The sequence below is a fragment of the Mugil cephalus genome, chromosome 9 (assembly GCF_022458985.1).
Source record: "Mugil cephalus isolate CIBA_MC_2020 chromosome 9, CIBA_Mcephalus_1.1, whole genome shotgun sequence".
Lineage (NCBI taxonomy): Eukaryota > Metazoa > Chordata > Actinopteri > Mugiliformes > Mugilidae > Mugil > Mugil cephalus.
Genome location: NC_061778.1, coordinates 14321919 through 14338905, shown reverse-complemented (window position 1 = coordinate 14338905; position 16987 = coordinate 14321919). Strand labels below are relative to the sequence as shown.

General features: G+C 41.3%; 1 protein-coding gene across 1 annotated transcript; it reads left to right on the top strand.

Annotated features, from left to right (window-relative positions):
- The first annotated feature begins 83 nt into the window (after positions 1 to 83).
- On the top strand, positions 84 to 16330 carry unc119a (unc-119 homolog a (C. elegans)). The gene is made up of 5 exons (XM_047595236.1): positions 84 to 446; positions 12788 to 12901; positions 13153 to 13246; positions 15046 to 15218; positions 15322 to 16330. The coding sequence occupies exons 1-5, from the start codon at positions 323 to 325 to the stop codon at positions 15432 to 15434; spliced, it is 618 nt and encodes a 205-aa protein (XP_047451192.1). The 5' UTR covers positions 84 to 322; the 3' UTR covers positions 15435 to 16330.
- Positions 16331 to 16987: the final 657 nt, after the last annotated feature.

Genomic DNA, 16987 nt, shown 5'->3' with positions numbered 1-16987 from the left:
CAGCTACGCACCACTGGTCGGTTTAAAGCCGCAGGATTTGGATTAAATAGCTTGTGAGAGAGCCGATGAGCCTTGAGCGCGAGAGGGAGGGAGGGAGCTAAAGGCTGATTTTTATCTTTTACCGGATCGAGAAGGGGAGGAGGCACGGGGAATGAGTTATTCTTGTAGCAGCACAGAGCCTGTTTGCTGTACGGTGATTTGGCCAGCGCGCAACTAAAGGCTCCGACGCAAGTAAATCTGCTCCTGCGGCGACGACGCCGAGAGCATCAGAAATCCTCAGTCCCTGCCAGGTCACGAACCGAACGATCTTCTTCAGTTGGACATGAAAGTGCAGCAAGGCTGCAACTCATCAGACATGGGGATCCCGGTTAGAACCGAAGAAGAATTGCGCAGAAATACCGTAATAACACCCGAGGATGTGCTCGGGCTACAGAAGATCACCAAGAGTAAGTAACCGGCTGTAACTGTCACGATTGGAGGACTGGTTTAAACCGTACAGTTAGAAAGGATTAGTGATTTTCTTTCCTCGTGTAATGTGTTGTTTTAAGAATTGTTGCCTGTCTCCAGGAACTAGGCACAGGTACCATGGACAGCGACACAGTCTGAGACAACCTCCGAGTCTGTACAGCTTTAAATAAGACTAACCACTTTTAACCAGTGAGCATTACAGTCAGCGAGCACTTAGAGGTTTAATGTCTTATCCAAGGTCAGCTACCGTTTGCCCGAGGGTCGACCACAGCTACTGTTAAAGGCACTATGGCACTATTAATGGTAGTTGTTTCATCTCTCTGTGTCTATGTGTAGGCACTGAAAAGGAGAAGGTGAGTGCTTGCACTTCCTGGTGCGCCTCTCACATCCTGCTGGGTAAAAAGAAAAAAAAAAGAAAGAAAAAGAAAGTGTCCTTTACTACTCCCTTACCCCAAGACACCTGTGACTCTGAGGTAACAGGTGGCCAGAGTTGTGATCCACCGATTATAGCTCCTCACGGACAGGAGGAGTTAAGTTGAAACAAACAAGAGAAGGATATAATCAGCCTGTTTTTAATCATATAATGGAAGCTGTTTCTGCATTGTGTAATGGAAACGGGATGGATGACAGATGAAAGTGAACCCGGCTTATGTCATTGTTGTAATCACAGAGTGAAGTGAGAAGGGGAGTCATTTTTACAAAGTTTGTACACGGCTTAGACGGTGGTTTGGGTCATTCAGTGAATCGGTGTTATGAAAGAGATTTAAACTGAACCGGAATGAGTGAAATGTTACGAAACTTTTGCGGAGGTGGCTTGGATTCAAAATTCAATCCTGAGCCAGTACAAATACCCACAAGCTGCAGGAAATTGTGAAAATGACAGCACGTCTAAAAGAAAGGTCCAAGTGTTTTATTTTAAATGCAGTGGGATCTAAACGACTGAGAAGCTTCACATTCAAGACATTCAAGGAAAGTCTAGTCTTGGGATCAGCTTGACGGATGAATGCAAATATTAAGTCAATGTCTAGAGTTTTCAGTATCATCTCAACAACTTTGAGTTTGTTTGTATATTTTAATTTTACCCTTACTCCTTAATGGAAGGTTTAAAAAACAGGTTGTATGAATTAATTGTGGTCAATCTAAATTTAAACATTAACCAAAAAACAGAATCTAAATCTGTCTTTAACTGAGTGATTCATCTTTTAACAAACAAGAGGACGTTACCGCCGACGTGGCAACGAATCATTTCCATTCATTTTCATGTTTCCAGCTGGAAGTGACAGAGAAAGTCTGGAGTCAAACAGGAACTCACTCTGGCACAAAAGCATCACAACACCCACTCCCTCACACCGTCCTCATCTTTTCTCAGCCAATCATATCTGCTTTCAGTCCGTGGCCCCTCAGCGGTGAAGCAACACTTGGGCTGCATCAGTGCGATAATTCCTAAATCACTCATGATGGTGCAGTAATCTCCGCTCTCCACTGACATGTAATCTGGATTATGTCAGGATGGCTGTAACATAGCATTCTGCTATGAAGTGATACACCTCAGGTAATTAATGACCCGAGAGTCAAAGTATAAAGTCAGAAATATAGCTGCTGTGTTCTCTTCATATACAAAGCTGCATCTTTTAATAGAAACACGTGTGCATCTTCACATTTGACCATCGACAAGGCGTTTCGCGACCTGTCAGCAGTGGTTTCTACTGCAAGGGAAATATAAACCCTAGCTGGTGAAAAGGATACGCCTCATCCTGCAGTGTAAGTGACTTCGCCGGCTGTGCTTTTGGGGAAGTGAACGCCACCATTTTGGGGCAGCCCAGCTCCAGTCTGTCACGGCGGTTCAGCGCTGATAAGCGAGGCACAGTGGCTCATTGTCACACAGGCAGAGCGGAGAAGAAATATAATTCAGGCAGGCGAGGAGGCACTGCTGTGACATGAAAAATGGCACATTATCAGTTTACAGTTTGCATGACGGATGGCTGATGATATGCCTGCAGTGAGAAACTGCTGATACCAAGAAATTTAGTGTCACTTTGGAACATTATGTGAAGATGTACAATAATTACTGACTGGTGACATGCCTGGTCATAATCATACATTTTTAAAGTATCTTACACCATTTAGCTCACGTGTACTTGTTTTAGAGCATTTCTGGATCTGGTGTTGAAATTTGTTGTTTACTTCAGCACGGCATCCACTTTCCTATTACCCACCGTGTCTAATTGCGTTTTCATGTAAGCGCGCTGGAGTGCTGCACCATGACAAGTGGGAATTTTTGGTTAGAAATAAGCACAATTGTGATTCTCACTGAAAACACTTTTAAATTTTACAGCATGAATTTAAAGGATACAGTCCCCGTTTGGATTCCTGCAGCCTCAGAGAGACGAACTGTCTGGTTTAACACACTGTTAGTGGGGGGATTCAGACAGAAAGCGGTGTTAAGACACCTCGGGGGGCTGTGCCAGTGGGTTGTTTATGGTCGCACTGAGCAGCGTTGGGCAAATTATATGAGTTCTTTCAAAGGGGCATTAACATATCCTCTACATCAACTTGCATGTTTTGTTTTGTTTTGTTTTTTAATGTGGAGAGGTTTATTGGCTCTCTGGCAGCAGCTTGCTCAGCCTCGACTAGTGAGATTGACACGTCCTGTAACTTAAGACAGAACCTGGTGACTCTTAAATGTAGGTGTGTCTGTTGACAAACCAGCTAACATTTCACAAATATGAATATATGACTTCAAGCTAATTTTTCAAATGACGCAGTTGGTAGGCTCATTCCCACAGGCTGACGATGAAAAACAAGAATAGGTGGTGTCATGAGAAGGTGGCGGTTTAAGCTACAACACTCATGGTTCTAATAAACCATAGAAGAAGAAAAAGAAGAAGAAGAACTCATGAATATAAAACAAAACAAGTAGTTTGCCGAATGCCCAAACCACTTAAAGAAGTTAAAAAAAAATAAAATGTAAGGGATTCAGGGGTATTTTTCTTAACAAAGCAAGTTAGAATTATTCTTTCATGTCAGCTAGTATTGGATGTTTTTCGTGCTGTCTGGAAAACCAAGAAATGTAATGATTATGCACTGATAATGTAATGCACAAAACGAGACCCGTACACAAAAGAGACGTTCATTCTTTTCTAAGTGACAGCAAGATGTAAGCATCTAAACTCACGTTTTGCTAAATCAGAAATTTAGAAAAAAGGGCGTCTGTTCTCCATTAAATCTTCCTATGACTCGATAGTTCAAAATGTGCATGAAAATACGTTGATGGAAACGTAACTTATGGGGATCCGATACGTGCAGTTGGAGTGAAAAGTTTACAGGCTTGTCAGAAACCAAAAAGCAGCTCAGGCTGCTCTCTGTTGATACCATATTACGTTTTATAATGATGCACTTATGAGTAAGAGTACTAACGTACAGATCCTGTAATTTGGTTTTCCAATTTCTTAAAGACTTTGCATTTGTGAATGTTTTACAAAACGCTTTGCAGGATAAAAAATGGACCAGCAGGAAATACCTCACGAAGTTAAACGCTCCATTTGGACTGTGGGTATTTTTGACACAAAGGATTGCCGGTGTGTGATTTTGGTGTAGATGATTTACTCACATCAGTCCTCTTCCTTTTACACTAATGGGCGATCAATTATTTGGCCTTAATAAGTCTGGGACACAAAGCGGCGCTTTATCTGCGTTCGGGCGGGATTTCCACTCTGTGATGTCTGCCAGCACAATGGATACAGCCTTAATTAAAATTGATTGGTGCAGCCGGTTCTTAATCGCCCGTGCACAGCTGTCGCAAGGTTATTTGTTTTCGGTGTGATGCGAGGTGAAGAGAGATGGCTCGTTGGTTGTCGTTGGAGCAGTCTGTCATCTCACTTCAGCTTCAGAACCAGGTAGTTTCATTACGGTTAAGACAAATTATGTGAGGCTGCAAATGCATGTGTAAGAGTGTGATAGGATTATTGGTCCTATATAATAACCTAGTAATGACTTGCCAGTGCTAATGCTTCTGGATTTTAAAAAAACTCATCATCTGACTGAATCTCATTGGTCTGGTGTACATTTTGAATTTCAATTGACACTTCTCATATTAAATCACATGAGCTGAGCCTCTTTGATTCTTTATCTTGTTTTTGTAGACTTGTTTGAGTCCTGACGAGAGGTAAGCTGATCCAGTCATCCGCAGCAAGAAAGGCAATCATCGGTGAAAAAACAAAACATATTTTTGTACAGCCTAGATGTTTTACTCTGCTTCCTCTTGTATTGCACGTTTCTGGTGATTTTCAAACCACCAGTTTGAAGAGTCTCTCAGAAACATAGCTATTAAATGTGTTTACTGTAGAACGTCTATCTTATCTTATCTACTTTATCTGAGACGGCAACTGCCCCAACAACTGCCCTAAACAGGGATGATCCCGATCAGGATGTGGCCGTCGTTATTCTCTGCTTTTTCTACAGAGCTGGGAAACATTTACTGTTCATGCAATTTTTATAACGTGACCCACACATGTGTTACTCCCATTATATAATCCTATTATAAACCCCATCAGACTTAAATGGGGGACCTTTGTTCTGACAAGTTCAATTTACTTTGTTAAAGAACATACTCCAGAATACTTGGATTTACTTTCTTCTCTGCGCTTATGGGCCAACTTCTGGATGAACCACAGCAGCTAAAAAGCTGTTTTTGCTTTGAATAATCTCCCAGAAACAAATTCAAATTTGTTTGCAGACCTGCTTTTGTTTCCAATTCCTAATGAGTCACTGAATTTCGAAATAATACATCAGCAGTTTCAGTTTCCTTATGAATAATGCAAAGGCGTAGATAAGCAGTAAGTAAACGGTACGTAAACCATCACACATCTGTTAAGATCTTTCAACTGTAGAAAACCTTTTATTAATCACTTCTGCGGTTTTTGTGAAGATTTTACAGGATCGGGTATCGCACATCAAGACTCAAAGCAAGGCCACAGTTAAGAGGCGATGGTAACAAAATGTATTGTTGTGTCTCATTTCAAATATGAGATTGAACACGTCTGCTTGGAGCATGACATTTAGATTGGTTGTGCACTACTACAGTATGTTCTCCTCTCTGACCAGAGTACAGTAGTACGAACTGTGACAGAAACACTTTGACGTATTCTCACTGTAACAACTGGCGCTTCCTCAGCTGTCATTTCCCAAATGTGAAAAATATGCATTAATACACAGGACGAGATGTTACGATCTCTTGTGCCATGATCTGAGGCAAAACTCCTTTAGAAACCTAGTCCAACTGGAGAACTGACCAGCAGACCAGTGGTCAGCTACTAACTAGCCTAGCCACCAGCAGTAGGTTAGAAATGATGGGAAACATTTCTTCCTTCTGCCTATATCAGAAATAAGATACAACCAGACACCAGCTACGTGGCCTAGTCCACAGCAGGAGGTGATGATGAGAGGTGGTGGGACATGTGACTACACTTCAACCAACACCGCTCCCTTCTGCTAAGATCAGAAATAAAACACTATCAGACACTAGCTAATTAGCCTAGCCACGGACGTACACCACTAGAAAACACCAGCTAAAATACAATGTGTTTAAATTTAGCTTGTGAGCTTGTGGTTAGGACATCGGAGGTTGTCTGCACCAAATGCTCAACCTTTATAGTAGTAACTTTAGCATGAGAAACCACCATTTAACTAATTATCAACATTTTCTTTGGAAGAAGAGAAAAGAGAAAAGGAGAACTCTATATGGTACAACTAAATTATAATAGATTAAAATATAATTAATAACATTTCTACTTTTGATTTCACTTTTGATGGGGCCGTTCATATGGACATTTCTTGTGAACATGGTAAACACGCCCCTATTTGGACCTTTTTCACAACACAGATGTTGATTATCACACAATAAATGAAAGCCAGGTTAGAGCTCACATTTATTTGATTTGTTACACCTGTGTTTTACAACTGTCAAAATTAGCTGGTTGTCCCCTTTCTTCATGGAGCCCAGATGGCGCCCATTGAAGGTGAGAAAGGTTCATCATCGCATTGAACTGTTTGACCATCGTAATCTCTTTCGAGCGTTGAATGTCGCCATGCTTGTCAACACACTCACAATAACAAGCGCCTTGAGACAAAATCAGTTTCTCCATTTCCATACTCTCTATTTCCGACTGAGCCAACTGGCAGCAGGTAGGAGCATGTACAGGTACATATTCAAGCCAAAAAAAAAGAAAAAAGAAAGAAAACGATTCACAAAAGTTGAACCTGTTGCTATAGGAAGCGAAAAGGTCTGAATGGCTTATGGTTGTCATCTTCAAACAAGGAGTTTATAAGCCCTCATGAGATAATATATATATATTTCTTTGCCCTCTTTTGTGGTGCCGGTAAGATAAGAGGAGGGACTCTCATCTGCATTCAGCTGCACAGAATGCAACCTCTCCATGAACCTCACTATTTGCCAGTTTGCCTACAGGTGCTGTTAACTGAGAGACATGAAACAGCTTGCCACGCACAGGTGCACCGTACATCATAACGCGAACGTGATGGTGTTGAAAGTTAATGTCATCAGCTGCCCTCGGCTATAGAATATTTTAACAAGAGGTAAACATGTCTACATTGTTCTTTCTCGCACATCATCAGAATTGATCAGGGGCCATGGAGTCAAATGGAACGAATAAGGCATGTGAAGTCAATCCTTGTGGCTGAAAAGTCTGTACCTCCGAGCTAATCTTGGGGATTAAGGAGCTATAAGTGGCAACTCGCTTGCTCTTTATGAATGCCGCTTTGGTGTCAGACGGGCACCGTGGATCTGAACACACAGACATGGCTCGACTCAGGACACGGCGCTAACTTTACTGACATACAGTAGCTGCGGCAAATGGGACTTTTTTTTTTTTTTAAATCCCAGTTGAGTGAAAAGGATTTTGTTTGACAAAAGTCTGGCGTTGGTCTTTGGGTCTGTGAGCGTTAATGACACGTTTCCCTCCAGCCAGAGGAAAGTGCATTACAATCTGTAATTTCATATTGTAATTGAAGTCACAGTTCGCACACAGCATCATAATATCGCGTTCTCTTCTCCGCTTTGTGTTTTGTAAATCAGACAAAAGGAAGGCCCTCTATAGGAGGAGGCCTCGGGTATGCCTTCATCAGATCTCAGACGTGGAGCTTTTCATTTGCATACCACTGATGCCTAACCCGAGATGTTCTCTTTTGATTCGCTGCAGCACCTTGTTGTTGCGGAGCAGGCAGGTGGATGTGGGGAAGGAAAAAGACGGGCTAATCGAGCTGGCGCGCTATCAGAAGGAGCGTTGCTAGGTGACAGTGTTGAAGGAAGTAAAGTGGAGCACTGTGTGTCTGTGTGTGTGTGTGCGTGTGTGTGTGTGTGAAGGAAAGTGGAAAAAAAAGAAGCAACTGAGGTATGAACATGTGTATCGCAGTGTGTTTGTTTGAGATATTGGACCAGAAAAATCTTTAGGCCTTTGTTTTTTTATTGCACGTCGCCATGTTTTTACAGCAATGATGTGATTTATGAGCCACATCAATCAACACGTCACATCTGTTTGCGCAAAAGGCAGAAGAATAAAAACAGCTAGTCGTGGTTTTATTGAGCAAGTGTGAGAGCGTTTATCGTGACAGGAGAACAAATGAATCAATGTGCGAAGATGTCAGAGCAATCCTTAAGTGATTCTTCGTACCTTTATCAAAATGCTGTTTTAGTGTGAGAGCCTTTAGGCTTATTATTAGACCTCACAACACACACGTCTTAAGAGGTTACTCAGGACAGACTGCAGACAACACAAAGAGATCTCACTGGTTACTGGTGAAAAATTAGGTTTTTTGGTAGCCGGGTAAAATTAGTTCTTAATCTCTTCTTTTAAAAGACACTTTTTCAGAGTAGTTACACTGGTTTTTAGAAGCACACGAGTGAAAGCTTCGGTCATATGCAAGAAATTCATTTCACAATCCCACATATCCCCAAGTTCATCCGTCATTTTCTATGAAACTAGGGCCCTGACTTGTTTATAAAAATGGCTGCGACAAACCGCAGCCTATGAAAAGAGATTAATTCATCGCACATTCAAGGCGCTTCTCAATTCTATTCCATAAATATCCATCTTGTATCTCTGTCACGCCTTATTTTAGCTCCTGAATAGAGCAGCTTTTCAATGCTACTACAAATCTCTCAAAGTGGGTATACAGTGAGCTGTCATCAGCCACGCTGCTCCATGTGCACGGGCTGTGAAATCAAAGTGCATTTTGTAGCGCAGCCTGAGCTTCTTGCGAGTGTAGGCGTGACGCGGTGGCGCTCAGATTCCTGCACTGCACAGGGTGACTTCGATGGCTGTGCTATCAGATGAAATGCTCCATCTGTCTTTTTTTTTTTTTTTTTTTTTTCCCTGCGGATTTGGTGAGTAGCCGCCTCTGATTCACAAAATGCATCTATCGGCTGTCAGCTGACCACAGAGACGGTGCGCTCATTGGCGCCATTCAGAGTGCTCTTCACACAGATTTTCAAACAAATACCTGCAATGTGCATTGTCCACACGGAGATCTGACAGCTGTGTCTAGCTCACGGCTCATCCTCATCACAAAAGTCTTGAGTGAAATTCATAATTAAGAATGGCTTGTTGTTTTGCCCAGTTTCTTGCGCAGCTAACCTAACTGCGGCCTCACTGGTTTGGGACAGCTGCACACAAACATAATTCCTCCCACATATTTGTCGTACACCATAATTCGATTCACTCATGTCTTCAGTGCAGTCACGGTGTCAGTCATTCTGGAAGTGGCCTTGCATTTATATATTGCCCTACCTGCTCAAGGACAATTCAGCATGAGTGCCAGAAATCTACCCACTGAACCTCAGCAGCCTCTATGTACTGTACACTGGCCGATGGGACTGTGAACTTTCCCCGATGCGTCTCGGGCGCGTGTACACTGACATCCGAACAAGCACGTTCTGCCTGGACTTCGATCAAATTCATTTAAATGCAAGGCATAAATGGGGAGGCTTGAGAAGAAAGTTAAATAGCCTAAATCGATGTGACCTTGTGCTTCATTTGGCTAAAACTGACAGAAATGTTCATTTGTTCATTGTGTTAAAGTGCTTTAACAGCAAAGGCTGAGTTGCTGGTTTTGGTTTTCAGCTCAGAGTCTCAGCAGGATTACACCCAGGCAGACTTTAAACTGACTTATCTAATACATCCTTCACCCTAAAAATCTTGTTGAGGCTGCAATTACATTAGCTATTTTAAGTTCAGGATACTGAGTCAATCATTTGACCCAAGGCCCTGATGTGGATTTCATCGCCCCTCGTCTGTCGTATTAAACAGCAACAGTAAAAAGTATTAATGGATATAAACCATGTGGTAGATGCTTGTATTTCTGGTACAAGTTGTCCAAACATGACGCGCTCATCTCTGGGTAGATTGCACAGTGTTATGTAATAGCATTTGATGAGTTTATGAATAACTTCCAGTCAAACTAACTCTCATATCGAGGCTGCATAGTGTGCACGCACTTCATAAATCCTGTGTTAAAGTTTTACCTTTCTTTTGCTTCATGGGAAACCGCCTGACAGTAGGCTTATAGTAATGTTCTCAGAGCAGATAATCCCCTCACATAAAATGAACTGGCACTAGAGGGCACTGCATCAAACAGCAGCTCTCTAACCCTCTTACTAGTTTGGATGGCAGCATAAAGAGTCTTTGCATTTTTGAACCAGAGCAGCTTTACATCTCTTGACCGGTCTTGTGATGCTCACCGTGGAAACATGGTTCGCAAACATGTGAATCATTCTGCAGGGATGAGCAAAGTTCATTCTGCAATGTATGTGCAGCATACATGCAGCAAATATGCAACATTCTGTGAATGTATTCATAGATGTATACACAGCGTTTAATGGAAACATGCCTCCTATCAGCATTTACGCTATCATTGTTCAGCTCACTGACATGTGGTAAACAAGGAGATATCAACTAAACAGCAAAGCTTATACATAGACACATAATAAAGGAGACATTTTTGTTGAATAAATAAAATAGTCTGAAATTTAGACACTAGAAGATTTAAGACTAAATTGCTTTTCAAGCACTTTGTGATGTCTTGTTTTTAAATGGTGCTCATTAATACACTTTCATATGACCAGCTGCAAAAATACTACACTCTCCGCTGTTTAAAAATGTCCATACGGGTCAGTCAGTTTATGACTGTATGTATGAAGTTGAACAGAATCTATTCTGTAAATAATACATTTCCATTTCAACTATGAAATAAGTTTAATAATTTTCCCTGGACATCCTCTCATTGAATAAAAAAACTCTTTGATTTCAGTTTGACTAGCTATTCTTTAATCTAAATTCTTCCTATTATTGAATTATCTGTACTAGACAGCAGAGCTCTAAATAGTAATGTTTCACTAGAAGGACCTTTTTAGACAAGGTGTCAGGTATTAGGTGGTGCTGCACTTTGTGAAAAGCTCTATAAATATCTTGGAGCAGGTGGCTAAAGCCTGCGTGGCCCATCTGCTCCTTAACCCTAAGAAATATTGGAGGATGCAGCCGCGCGTGTGTGAACATACGCATGTGACACAAATGCTTTCATGCATGTTGATGATTCATTCTGTGTGACTTTTCATTTGCCTTATTACTCTCTTAATGAATGAGCTCTACCAAATCATCAATAAGAAAGAGCCTTCCACCTTTATGCAACGTAGGCCGCTAATAACAACTGCTCTGACGGTAACCCTGATTAAATCGCACTGTATCTGTGTGTGGGGTTTTGTTGTTATCATGCTGTGGGGGCCCATTTTCCAGGGAGTGCTAACATTGTGGGGGTATTTTTGTTTATTGTGTGCTTGCATGTGTGTGCTGTGTGGTCATTAATACGTGTGTGTTGTAGCCATGTGTGAGACACTCCCTTCCCCATGGTCCAGGATTAGACCTAAGAGGCTTATTGTGTTTTACCATCACATGGACACACGCACACACACACACGCACACACACACACACACACACACACACACACACACACACACACACATACACGTGGTGCAATCGTGGGCCACTCTGAATATTCTGCTGTTCAACGTAATCATAAACACGTTGGAAATAAAATTGAGAATAATAAAAGCTCTGACTGTATCGTCTAGGCGACTGTAAAAACAACAGATTTTAATTATTCTAGTAAAAAAAAATTAGATTAAAGATTACAGTTAATGTTAAAACAAGATCAGTCATTTGCATGCACGTAGTAATAAATAAGTAATAATAGTAATATGGCATCATGATATGATACCATACCATACCATGCCATACCATATGACAACACACGACAACACACCACACAATGCCATAACACACGATTCGATATGATACGATACGATACGATGCCATGCCGTGCCGTGCCGTGCCACACCATGCCATAGCACACCACACCACACCACACCACACCGTGCCATGCCATAGTACACGATGAGATACGATACGATACGATATGATACGATACGATACGATACGATGCGATACGATTTGATACGATACGATGCAATACCATACTATACCATACCATGAATCACATGTTATCATACAATTAATGCACAGAGTGCGATTATCTAAACAATGCGGTTTCTAATCAACCTCTAAGTTCTTCATCTGTTCCTGGCATTTTGTGACATTTCTTTATTTCAGCTAATGCTCTCGCGATTAAGTGAATTTGGCTCAAACTGAACCACTGGTTATATTCATATGTACTGAATGTTCGAACTGAGCGCAAAATTAATAAAAGTAGGAAATCAAAAGACTCTTTGCTAATTTAGAGTTACATTTCATGTCAAAACTATACTCTAGGCACGTATAACCCTTTGGACTGGACCAGTGTGTTTTGCTTCTCTTTTACCACGTTGAGTGGACCTAGTAATCGACCATGTGTGACTTGAACTGCTGTCTTTGCTTCCGTGAGTGCAGCTGAGGTTCACAGTCAACTTTGCATTGCACAGAAAGATATGACGTGTAAAAAAAATAAAAAATAGCTTCCAATGGCAGTGGCATTGCTCGGAGGTTACAGTGGAGCGCATTTAAAAGGAAGATCAGAAGAATGTGCTCAGAGCAGATCAGACTTTTAATGAATGTAAATGAGGCCAGCTCAGACCTGCCTGTAGCCACACTTATTAGTGCGTATCTTGTCAGAGAGTCGTAGAAGTTTTTCATTAATTGGCATTTTGCTTTATGCAAATTGATACTGTGAACAAAGAAGTAATAGACTGCTTGAGATTTTGGATACTCTGTAAAGCCTCATTCTGTCTTCTACTTCGTTTTTTCTTCCCTTCAGATTACCTCTGCTCTCCAGAAGAAAATGTTCACATGATCGACTTCACCAGGTTTAAGATCCGTGACATGGAAACAGGGACAGTCCTGTTTGAGATTACAAAACCTCCAACGCCAGGTCAGAAACTAGATAACAGATTAAAGCATGGAAGGTCCATAAGGTGTGAATACATGATGAATACAGAGTTTAAATAGATTCATGTCTCTTTTAAAGTGTTTTTTATTTATCTTATTTTACCGCAAATCCCTCATCTCTGTAACATTGCAAAGAATTTTCTACACATGCTGTGATTTGTACTTTAGCACAAACCTTTGCCTTAATATGTGACATACAAATTAAATTGCTAATTTTTTCCCTCTCTTCTTCAGCTGGAGGTATAAAGCAATGTGACCCCAACGCCGGCCGATTCGTCCGATACCAGTTCACCCCAGCTTTTCTGCAATTGCGGCAGGTCGGAGCGACGTAAGTCAACTTGTCAATGATAATGACTCGCTGTGAGAAAAGAGACATACCTCTCTGTGTCCCGAGGCCTCAAACTGACGTAACGCAACAATGTCTGGTCAGTGTCTGCTCTGACAGGACCGGATGTAGGAGGATGCGTGGGCCTTTGAGTGGGACAACAGGCTGTTCGATGATTAGTGTGAACATACAGAGCAGCCCACCTGCTGAGTCAAGCACCAGATAGCTGTCGGGGCTCCTCATCGGTGGTGTTCATTATCAGACTCCTACTCTGTCACTGAATGCTGAATTCTGCAGCTGACTCATCCAGATAATCTGGCCTTAATGAACAAGCTCAAAAAAAATGTCATTTGTGTTTTGGAACATGACATTTTAAAGGATTTCTGTGCAGGATTTATCGTGACAAAAACTGTGTAATGTGGGACCTTTGGAAGTGAACTGCCATGTCACCCTCTGAGACCATCACCTGTCAAGTAGCATGTATAAATGACATGACCTCAATTTGCCGACACGCCAATGAAGGCCGCTAGTTTGAAACGTTAGCATCTACGAGGAAAAACTAAATTAGTGGGATTAGTCAGCGTTGTCCTAAAGCTATGTTTGTGTGCTGCCTCTTTATGTCTGGTTTGATTTTCATAATAAGACACGTGGGAACATGATTTTTTTTATAATTACAATAATTACATAGCAGCGGCATAATTGCATTGTAAGCAGGTTGTAAAAGGAAGGATAGAGTTAGTTAAAAAAAAAAATATGGCAGATCAGGCAGCTTTTGCAGTGCCAATGTGGTGGGAATCAAATCATTCCCACCACATCAATCAATCAAATCAATCAATATTTTTGGCTGTTAATCAACAGCTGGAAATGTCCTTAAGGTGTCAATAAATTGTTAATCCCAGTGACTTTCATCTCACAAAAAGTGTTAACAGTAATGTAGATGTTATTTTTTAGTCAGCACCTTACTCCTTCAGCGATAAAGGAGCTGTCTCAACAACACACGTTTCACACGGAGCACCACACTAGCCGAGACCTGTTAATCTAAGCCTCATGTACACAGTAGACAGTAGGCCACGCCCCTATCACTGCTGAGCCAATCACGAGGCCGCATGTTACAAGCTGACTCTGTCAGGTTCCCCGCTATTGACCGAGAGTCTGTTCAGTCCCCAGGTGAAATATTAGCAGGTGCATATATACAGTGTATGTTTATGTTTATGCGCAGTCACCCTACTGTTGCACATGTTTGAAATAAGAAACGAAAAAAGCATCAGTTTGGGGTCCTTGGTCTGAAAAACATTGAAGACCCCTGATCTAAAATAAGAAAACCGTGCATCAAGAGATAGACATGATTAATGTGCTGTACGACCGTTTGTACATGTTTGTTGCGTCCCAGGTGTGGTTGCCATGTTTGAATGACAAAAACTGACTGCTGCCACCTGCTGATACGAAGATTTATTTGCTCGGGTTGGTGTCCTCAACAAGTCTGGGTCTCGGGAAGGAGGAACTAGAATTTAAATCCAAGAGAAGTTTCTGATGCAGGAGATAAACAAGAAACTCAGCAGTAAGAAGAAGGATTACAGTCTAAAAAAGAAAGTGATCAGGCTAACACAGATTACCACTGGTGAGGCTTTTCCTCGCTGCAGAGTGCTGAAAGAAGACAGTAGGTATGTGAATCATCAGTGTTTCTGTAATCACTCTTGCTGCAAGAGACAGGTGGAGGGCAACAGGTGGCTTGAAGTTCTCCTAATGTTTTGTCTCTCTTTCCCTTCGCTTACATTTGCTGCTCACTTCTTGTGCCTCCGCAGAGTGGAGTTCACAGTTGGAGACACCCCCATCAACAACTTCCGAATGATCGAGAGACACTACTTCCGCGATCAGCTGCTAAAGAGCTTTGATTTCGAGTTCGGTTTCTGCATGCCCAGCAGCAAGAACACATGCGAGCACATTTACGAGTTCCCTGCGCTGTCTGAGGAAATCAGTGAGTGTCGCACACACACACACACACACACGCACATACACACCCATGCAGAGAGGATTTGATGATAAAATATCCTGAATGCTGTCTGCTTCTTCTCTCTCAGTGCGTGAGATGATCCTGCACCCTTATGAGACGCAGTCCGACAGCTTCTACTTTGTGGACAACAAGCTGGTGATGCACAACAAGGCAGATTATTCCTATAGCGGGGGGCCATAGGAGCACGTCCACCCTTTCCTCCTTCCTCTTCTAGACATTTTCCACGATCCAGCGACCACTTCAGGACCAGAAACAGATGAACTGATGGACAAATCACTGGCATTAAATGCTGTTCTCTCTCTGTCTCTCACTCCCTCTTTATTAGCTCCATGCATTTCTCCCTTTGCCTCGTCTTGCAGGAACACTGAATTCTGCCAGTTTTTTTTTTTTATCATCGGTTTGCATCAGCGCGTGTCAGTGAGTGTGTGGGCAGCAAACACATGCAGTGTCTGTACATACAGTCGAGTTCAATCTGTGAACGTGGGCTCCACTTGATCATCAGGAAAACATTTTTTTTTAGTTGTGCGTGTTTTGAAAGAAAAAAAAACAGGAGTCTTGTTTGTCAAACAGGCAGAAACACTCAAGGAGACAAAGAGAGAAATGAAATTACCCTTAAGCGATGAGTAATAAAGGATCCATTCAGATGTAAATTTGCAGTATATAGTTTGTATAGAGATCTCATTACATTTTTACTCCCAGAGTTTCTTAAATTTGTATAAGTAGCACACATCTGAATGACTCAGTCCTCCTCCTGTGATCTGTCATCGTCCGGTGGAACGGCGGTGCTGTGTCCTCCGTCTACGTGTCATTTGTTTTATGTCTTCATGTTCATAGTACTACCGCGTCTGGAGTATTTTTTAAACAAATAGCCATTTTGAAGTGTCAGAAAACATACATTAGCCAGAAGTCAGATACCAATTTTGATATCCGGTTCGTTCTCTGTAGTACTGAACACTGTGTCTACTTTAATTATGATAAATGGTTTAAGTATAAAATAAAAAATAAAAAAGTATGTAAAGATTGGACAGCCGAAGTTCCATCAATGCAATAAATATGGGATTTTTGCGAAACTGTGATACACGTTGTTGTTCTTGTTTTTAGTTTCACTTAAGGTCAGCAATTTAAAGAAAACGTTGTTCGGAATTTATAAAGTTATTTTTAAGCAGCCATCGTATATACTGCTGATGCTGTGTTGTTGCAGTGATGTGGGAAAAAAGTGTTAATTCCAAAGATTAAATCAGATTCTTACTTCTATAAATAATTTGTATATTTGGATTTGGTTTTTATTTATTAATTAATTTATTTTTTGGTTTAGTTGTGTAGAAAAAATCTTAAATTTTCTTATACTTCTCCATCATTGAAGAAGCGACAACATATAAGAATAATGGACGCAGGGCATTTCCTTTCATTTTTAGGTTCGCTGTAGACTGAAGTGTTAAAACTTTTTGAGTGAAGAGAAACTTGTAGTTTTTAAAGATCATTTAAGATGACCTTTGAACACATTATACATAACTTCAGTCTAAGTTTTAAAAGAGTATCTGTAATACTGCACTTTCCCTCATGTGTGTCGGCCTAATTAACGTATAAAAAGTAAAGTAAAACCTGTGACAGCATCATGGACACTAATAGTCTTTGCTGCCATCTTCTGTGACAACAGTCTTACTGCACTGTTAAAATGACATTAGGCATCATCGTTCATCACTCATTTTACCAATGAAATTATGCCTTAGGCA